The sequence below is a fragment of the Camelina sativa genome, chromosome 6 (genome assembly GCF_000633955.1).
Source record: "Camelina sativa cultivar DH55 chromosome 6, Cs, whole genome shotgun sequence".
Classification (NCBI taxonomy): Eukaryota; Viridiplantae; Streptophyta; class Magnoliopsida; order Brassicales; family Brassicaceae; genus Camelina; species Camelina sativa.
The window spans coordinates 7,998,421-8,006,786 of record NC_025690.1 but is presented as its reverse complement, the minus strand read 5'-3'; the positions used below and the strand labels follow the sequence as shown (position 1 = coordinate 8,006,786).

At 38.2% G+C, this 8,366-nt stretch overlaps 1 protein-coding gene across 1 annotated transcript in view; it reads left to right on the top strand.

The window, feature by feature from the left end:
* LOC104780231 (brefeldin A-inhibited guanine nucleotide-exchange protein 5) overlaps positions 1-8,366 on the top strand; it is a 17,542-nt gene that overhangs the window by 3,889 nt on the left and 5,287 nt on the right. Inside the window, exons 9-28 of the mRNA XM_010414182.2 lie at positions 14-72; positions 184-241; positions 318-402; positions 505-699; positions 1,105-1,163; positions 1,441-1,510; positions 1,597-1,665; positions 2,089-2,211; positions 2,291-2,344; positions 2,437-2,525; positions 2,630-2,726; positions 2,820-2,918; positions 3,045-3,230; positions 3,304-3,414; positions 3,485-3,669; positions 3,835-4,461; positions 4,636-5,053; positions 5,434-5,673; positions 5,786-5,909; positions 6,015-6,163. Coding sequence (XP_010412484.1) covers positions 14-72; positions 184-241; positions 318-402; positions 505-699; positions 1,105-1,163; positions 1,441-1,510; positions 1,597-1,665; positions 2,089-2,211; positions 2,291-2,344; positions 2,437-2,525; positions 2,630-2,726; positions 2,820-2,918; positions 3,045-3,230; positions 3,304-3,414; positions 3,485-3,669; positions 3,835-4,461; positions 4,636-5,053; positions 5,434-5,673; positions 5,786-5,909; positions 6,015-6,163 — 3,097 coding nt within the window. The remainder of the gene's footprint in view (positions 1-13; positions 73-183; positions 242-317; positions 403-504; positions 700-1,104; positions 1,164-1,440; positions 1,511-1,596; positions 1,666-2,088; positions 2,212-2,290; positions 2,345-2,436; positions 2,526-2,629; positions 2,727-2,819; positions 2,919-3,044; positions 3,231-3,303; positions 3,415-3,484; positions 3,670-3,834; positions 4,462-4,635; positions 5,054-5,433; positions 5,674-5,785; positions 5,910-6,014; positions 6,164-8,366) is intronic.

The following is an 8,366-nucleotide window of genomic DNA, read 5'->3' as shown; positions in this document are numbered from 1 at the left end:
AAATTCTGTGCAGCACTGTACTCCAAGTGCTGAAGGTTCTTCTTACAGCTGTTGCTTCAGGAAAGTTCAAAGGTAAGCCTCTGATGTAGAAAGCTATGTTTTGTAACTTTTAGAGGGCTGAACCGGTTTCTCAGTTTATTGTGCTTGCAATATTAAATTAAACTATTTAAATCCGTGTGGCAGTGCATGGGGAACCGTTGCTGGGTGTTATTCGAGTTTGCTATAACATTGCTCTAAACAGGTGTGCTTTCTCTCCTTTTATCTGACAATTTTCAGCACTCTCAAGTGTGATCACTAAATGCAGAATTTACATGTAGCAAGAGCCCAATAAACCAGGCAACTTCTAAAGCAATGTTGACTCAGATGATAAGCATTGTATTCAGGAGAATGGAGACTGATATTGTAAGGAATATTAATTTCTCAATGCTGCATATGTTTCATTGAATGCATGAAAAATGGATAACAATTCTAAATGGAGGCGCTGACTATTGAATGCATATCTAGGTTTCCGCATCTTCCACAGTGCGTCAGGAAGAACATGTTTCGGGCGACAGTTCAAGCCCTAAAAATGAAGAAATTACTGCAGCTGATGAAAATGAGAAAGAAATGACCTTAGGAGATGCACTCACTCAGGCGAAAGACACAACTCTTGCTTCTGTTGAAGAGCTGCATACCCTTGTGGGCGGTGCTGATATTAAGGTTGGTTTGCACCTTATATCTCAAACTTATATCCATTGCTGTTAGTGGATTAGAGATGTCTTCTTCAAGTAAGAAGTCCTGAAAGGATTTCGGAAAAAAGATAGTAATTCCTTAGAAGAAAAAGTTTCTATATTGTTTTGTAGCGTTCTTTCTCTATGTACATCTGTCATATCCTCGTAGTTGCTTCTGGATAAGTAGAAAAATTTGTCAGTCACTTTTCCTCGAGTGCTCACTAGGTATCTATAGAGTTTCCGGAATTTAGCAAATAATAGATAAAATAGCGGGATTGGAAGAAGTTCTCTAGGATACTTTCTTTGTTCGTTTTGATTGTTGGAAGACTCTTGTATACTGTGGTTCAAAAGTTGTGATATTTGCGGACAATGAAATTCTGAATTCTATGATCAGGGTTTAGAAGCCGCCCTTGACAAAGCTGTGCATCTTGAAGATGGCAAGAAGATAAAACGGTATAGTTCATACCACTCTGCCCAATTTCTGAGTTTAAGATTTTGCTTTTCTGATCTATATACCGGTATGTCTTTTATGCTTATTTATGCTTTTGTGTGTTTATGTATTCGAGTATGTGCATGCACATGCCTGTATTATACGTAAAACATTTGCATGTGGCTGAACATCTACACATGCTCATATATACCTGTTTTGATTAGCGGAAAATGAGTTAGACTTGTTTTTTTTTCTTTGTAAAAGTCACGACTTTGTATTCAACTCATTTAAATTCCATAGGGGCATCGAGCTGGAGAGCATGAGTATTGGACAGCGTGATGCATTGCTAGTATTCCGTACCCTTTGCAAGGTTGGCTTATTGAGGGTTCCATTTTTCTATCCTTGACTAGTTTATTTGTGGTGCTTCTGTGACATATTTTCCAAATTCTGCATCAGATGGGCATGAAAGAAGATAGTGATGAAGTCACAACCAAGACCCGTATATTGTCTCTTGAGCTTCTTCAGGTAAACCTAGTTACATTATTCTTGTAAGTTTGTAAGAAAAGCATAAAGACTCAAGAGCATCATATATTAACTATTTTTGTTTTGAAGTCAAAATAGAGGAGTGTATACATGATTGTTGTGAGTGTGAACTTTCAAATTGCACATCGAATAGAGGTGTGTGTATACATGATTGTTGTGACTGTTACCTTTCCAATGCTTCATGCCTACATGTTTGAGATATGCAGTGGGATTTACACCAAAAACAGATTCTATGATTCCTCAGAACTTTGATGTTGTGAAAAGCCCATATATACCTCTTTGCTTATCCTGACTCTTAGAAAACGAAGAAGGATTGTTGACATCAGATTGTTATTTATGTTGTATTTTGGAGGTCATTTCTGTTGGTCGAGTTTTGACCAAAATTTCCGCAACAAAAATATGCAGGGTATGCTAGAAGGAGTTAGTCATTCGTTTACAAAGAATTTTCACTTTATTGATTCGGTGAAAGCCTACCTCTCATATGCATTGTTACGGGCATCAGTATCTCAGTCTCCTGTCATATTTCAGGTTTGATTCTCCATTTCATATTGATCTCTGAAAGTTATATCAGAATGTTGTATATGACTAGGATTTTATGTTTTGGCAGTATGCATCTGGTATCTTCTCCGTGCTTTTGCTGCGGTTCAGAGATAGTTTAAAAGTAAGCATGTGATGTCTCCAGTTTAAAATTTCTTCTCTGTGGGGATTTTTACCTTTTACCGTACTTTTTATAATTCTAAATCTTATTTCCAGGGTGAAATTGGTATATTTTTCCCCATCATCGTCTTAAGATCATTAGACAGCTCCGAGTGTCCCAATGACCAAAAGATGGGTGTTCTTAGGTACAATATTATTCTTGTGGTCAGATATATTTTGCTTTGAATACATAAGCAAGTGAATCTACTATCTTTTGGCTTTGAATTTCATTTATATATCTTTAATGCAGAATGCTTGAGAAAGTCTGTAAAGATCCTCAGATGCTTGTTGATGTGTATGTAAACTATGATTGTGATCTAGAGGCCCCGAACTTGTTTGAGCGCATGGTTAGCTCCATTTTCTTCTCTTTTATATAGTTACTGTACGTCAGGAATGTGACTGAGAGTTATGACTCCCAAAGCATCTTTCTTCTCTTTTAGGTAACAACACTGTCTAAAATTGCTCAAGGGTCTCAGAGTGCTGATCCAAATCCTGCCATGGCTTCACAGACATCTTCAGTTAAAGGTTCATCACTTCAGGTAGGCTTCATATCATGCTTTCTTTACGTACATCCAGAAAACTAACTAGTTAAATTCCCATGTATTATTTTTTCCATATCATATTCAATAAGAAATTGAAGGAACCTTTTCCTGATAAATTTTTAGTGCCTGGTCAACGTACTTAAGTCACTAGTTGATTGGGAGAAACTAAGGAGAGATGCAGAAAATAGTACAAGAAATGCAAACGCTTCTGCTGGAGAGCCAATTGAAACTAAAAGTAGGGAAGATGTCCCAAGCAACTTTGAGAAGGCTAAAGCTCATAAGTCCACAATGGAGGCTGCCATCTCCGAGGTTATTTTTCAATATCATGAATGCTTGTCACCACCATTAGTGACATACTAATGCATGGATAATCATTTTGCAGTTCAACAGGAACTCAGTGAAGGGTGTAGAATATTTAATAGCAAACAAGTTGGTTGAAAGGAATCCTGCTTCAGTTGCACAGTTTCTGAGAAGTACTTTGAGTCTGAGCAAGGTGGAACTATAGAACTATGCATGGTTATTTTCAGTATTTATAGGTGGGATATAACTGTTCTTATGTATAGGTTATGATTGGCGATTACCTGGGCCAACACGAGGAGTTTCCTCTTGCTGTCATGCACGCATTTGTTGATTCAATGAAATTTTCAGAAATGAAGTTTCATTCAGCTATTCGTGAATTTCTCAAAGGTTTTAGACTTCCAGGAGAAGCTCAAAAAATTGATCGCATTATGGAAAAATTCGCAGAGAGGTAAGGACACCATGTATTCCGTAGATCGTTTTCTGAATCTAGTATAAATATTAAGCTTGGTAGTTATTTCTGGATTATCTGAATTGAAAACCTATAGTTGATTATCCTATCCACTTTTCCCCATTTATAACAAACATTTTCTGTTCCACTGTTATCTTTGTGTAGATATTGCGCAGACAATCCGGGTCTTTTCAATAACGCAGATACTGCCTATGTTCTAGCCTATGCAATTATCATGTTGAATACAGATGCACATAATCCAATGGTTTGGCCGAAAATGTCAAAATCAGATTTCACACGTATGAATGCTAGGAATGATCCTGAAGATTCTGCTCCAACTGAACTTCTGGAAGAGATCTATGATTCTATTGTACAAGAAGAAATTAAACTAAAAGATGATGACAGCAGCATGAAGAAGTTCAGCAGTCAAAGGCTAGGAGGAGAAGAAAGAGGTGGTCTTGTCAGCATTCTTAATCTGGGTTTGCCAAAAAGAATATCAGCAGCTGATGCTAAGTCTGAGACTGAGGATATTGTTAGGAAAACACAGGAAATTTTCCGGAAGCATGGGGTGAAGAGAGGAGTCTTTCACACTGTAGAGCAAGTTGACATTATAAGGCCCATGGTGGAAGCTGTTGGATGGCCTTTGCTTGCTGCTTTCTCCGTTACAATGGAAGTAGGTGATAACAAACCAAGGATTCTTCTCTGCATGGAGGGATTTAAAGCTGGCATACATATTGCTTTTGTTCTTGGAATGGATACAATGCGATATGCCTTTCTAACATCGCTTGTCAGGTAAACTTGTAACACTTTCTTCACATTCCCTTTTATGTTTGAGCGTTGAATATTTATTTAGGTTGCCTTGTGTATTGGCAATTTATGGGAGGTATTGTGCCATCACAGTGCAAGTTTTGTTGGAGCAGAAAGCTATTATGGCATGTTGACTATTTTTCCTTGAATTGTCCATAGGTTCACTTTCTTGCATGCTCCAAAAGAAATGCGGAGCAAAAATGTTGAAGCACTTAGGATATTACTGTCTTTGTGTGACTCAGAACCTGATACCCTTCAAGATACTTGGAATGCAGTTTTAGAATGTGTTTCTCGGCTAGAATTCATTATTTCTACTCCTGGAATTGCTGCAACAGTAATGCATGGATCAAACCAGATATCCAGGGATGGGGTTGTTCAATCATTGAAGGAATTAGCCGGGAGACCAGCTGAACAAGTTTTTGTAAACAGTGTGAAGCTGCCCAGTGAATCTGTTGTGGAATTCTTTACTGCTCTATGTGGTGTTTCAGCTGAAGAACTGAAACAGTCTCCTGCCCGTGTTTTCAGCTTGCAGAAGCTTGTTGAGATCAGTTATTACAATATAGCTCGTATTCGAATGGTATTCTTCTGATAGTCTTTTATCCTACTCAATGCATGGTTAACTATGGGAACTTAAAAATAGTCAGAACACATATCCTATCCTCATACCTCATGCAACTTGAAACTGTGTACACCCTTAGAATGAGAAGCATTAACAATAACACAATCAGAGAGTAAAACGGGGAACTTTGTTAACTGTTCTGTCTATTTTGTTATAAATTTGACTCTCTAGTGTGCATTGCAACAAATTTTGGTGTCTGTTATACAGCTGCTTCCTCACTCCTTGTCAAAGTAATATGGAAGGCCTGATAGTTATGAATCTTAGGCTATACATGCATTTTAATACTTAAAAATACATATACATATTACTTATTTTGTTTGTTTTGTTACATATATCAGGTCTGGGCAAGAATATGGTATGTCCTTGCTGAACATTTCGTAGCTGCTGGTAGCCATCATGATGAAAAGATTGCAATGTATGCCATAGATTCTCTGAGGCAACTGGGGATGAAATATTTGGAACGTGCTGAGCTCACCAATTTCACTTTTCAAAATGATATTCTCAAACCGTTCGTTATCATCATGCGGAATACTCAAAGTCAGACCATAAGGAGCCTAATTGTTGGCTGCATCGTTCAGGTTTCTTGCTTAGTCTTTTCTAAATTCTAAAATTAATATGTTTCCTGGAATTTTGTCATTCGGTAGTATGCAGCCATTTTGTCAGCAGGTAATCAATTTTTTTTTTATATAGATGATAAAATCTAAAGTTGGAAGTATAAAATCGGGATGGAGGAGTGTTTTTATGATATTCACAGCAGCTGCAGATGACGAAGTTGAATCGATAGTTGAGAAATCATTTGAGAATGTTGAGCAAGGTGACAAACTGTCCATCAAACTCTTGCACCTGTATCCCAGTTTTAGTATTTTTTCTCACTTTTTTGTTTCGATAAATGTTTGTGTAACCACTAGTTTGTTTGCAGTTATTCTTGAACACTTTGATCAAGTGATCGGAGACTGCTTCATGGATTGCGTCAACTGTCTCATCAGGTTTGCCAATAACAAAGCTTCAGACCGTATAAGCCTGAAAGCTATTGCCCTTCTCAGAATATGTGAGGATCGGCTTGCAGAGGTATGTTTTCAAGCCAAATTTTGCCTGATAATTCAGCGTTGTATTTTTCTATTATAACTTCGATCCTATGCTCCACACTCCTTCCCGTTCGTATCTACTTTTTCGGCTGTCTTCTAGCTCCCTCACTTCCTTTTTAGTTCTCCCTCTGTAACTACATGTGCTCATTTGCCTAGCGTATGATGATTCTCAGGGACTTATACCTGGTGGTGTTCTCAAGCCCGTTGATACCAATGAGGATGAAACTATTGATGTGACAGAGCATTACTGGTTTCCGATGCTTGCCGGTTTATCCGATCTCACATCTGATTTTAGGCCCGAAGTTAGAAACTGTGCTCTGGAAGTGTTGTTTGATTTGCTGAATGAAAGGGGAAAAAAGTTTTCGACACGTTTCTGGGAGAGTATCTTCCGTCACATCTTGTTTCCAATTTTTAATCATGTGAGTCATGCTGGAAAGGAAAGCTTAATATCTTCTGGGGATGTAAAATTTCGTGAAACAAGCATTCATTCCCTTCAGCTCCTCTGCAATCTCTTCAATACGTTCTACAAGGTACTGATGAAGCTTTCTTCGTTTGCTCCCTTTGTGCTCATCTCGTCCATTATTACTCAATTAACTTTCAGACTTATTGCAGTACTTGTCATGTTTACTACATGAAATCGTACAGAAAATTTTGCGTAACATGTAGCGTTGAAACATATTATTGCGTGCTGCAAATTTGACCCTTCGAATTTTTTACCTTTGGAGCAGGAAGTTTGTTTTATGCTGCCTCCACTTTTAAATTTGCTCCTAGACTGTGCGAAGAAATCAGATCAGACAGTTGTCTCAATTTCTTTAGGAGCATTGGTTCACCTGATAGAGGTTGGAGGCCACCAATTTAGTGAGGGCGACTGGGATATGCTCTTGAAAAGCATTAGGTAACCATCTTTCGTTACAAACTTTTATCTTCAATTGTTGAATCTAACTTTTTCTTTCACTTGCCAGAGATGCATCATACACAACTCAACCGCTGGAGCTGTTGAATGCTTTGAGTTTTGACAATCCGAAAAAGAACTTAGTTCTGACAGGAGATATAGAGGCCGATGCCTCTGAGTCTCCAAGAGGTGATCCTAATCCGGATGATATTAAAGATAATGGGAAAGTTTCTGCTCAGGCATCTTCAAGGATTGGTACTCATGGTGCTTCCCTAGAATCTGGGATACAGTCTAAGTCTGATGGTCCTGAAGGTTGCCTCTTAACTCTGTAGAACTTTGGATTCCGTTATGGTGTTGGAAAATCATCTCTAGTTACGTAGGACATGTCTGGCCTGATAAACTATCTATAAGAAAATTGAATTTATACAATGCCATGTTTTTTTAACCTTTATGTTTCCCATTAAAGGTCGACCATCCTCATCTGGAAGGGCTCAAAAGGATGGGGATGATGTGAATCTGCAGCGGAGTCAGACTTTTGGTCAAAGATTCATGGACAATCTCTTCCTTAGGAATCTCACATCTCAACCAAAAAGCTCTACTGCAGAAGTGTCTGCTGTACCCTCTTCTCCATACAAGGTATTTTGCATATGCCCGGCTTTTTATCCATTTGATATATCTTTGCTAATATACACTCTTCACTGGTCATTCCTTTTTTTTTGTCACACTTTTGTTTCTCCAAGTAAATATGATATACATTGAAATTTCTTTACTAATTACTTTCTTCTGTAGCATGAGGATCCTATAGAGCCTGACAGCAGAGAAGAAGAGAGCCCAGCTCTGGGAACTATTAGAGGCAAATGCATTACACAATTACTATTACTCGGAGCGATCAACAGTATCCAGGTATTTTGATGTCTTCTCTGCTTTGCTACGATGTATGATCTTAAGCAGACACTCTTATTCCTCAACCCCTGATCCCCAATAAGCTTAAGAGGAAATGTGCCGGGTGTTGTGAACTGACAGTTGCATCTTTCCTGCTTGATGTTAAATCTGCAGCAAAAATACTGGAGTAATTTGAAAACACCTCAGAAGATTGCGATTATGGACATCTTATTCTCTTTCATAGATTTTGCTGCTTCCTACAATTCATATTCTAATCTTAGAACACGTATGAATCACATTCCCGCGGAGAGGTTGGTGACTGAGCCTTTGGACTGAGTAATAGGTATTTTTCCTCCTTGCATAGCATTTGAACTATTCATTATTTACAGGCCACCTTTAAACCTTCTCCGGC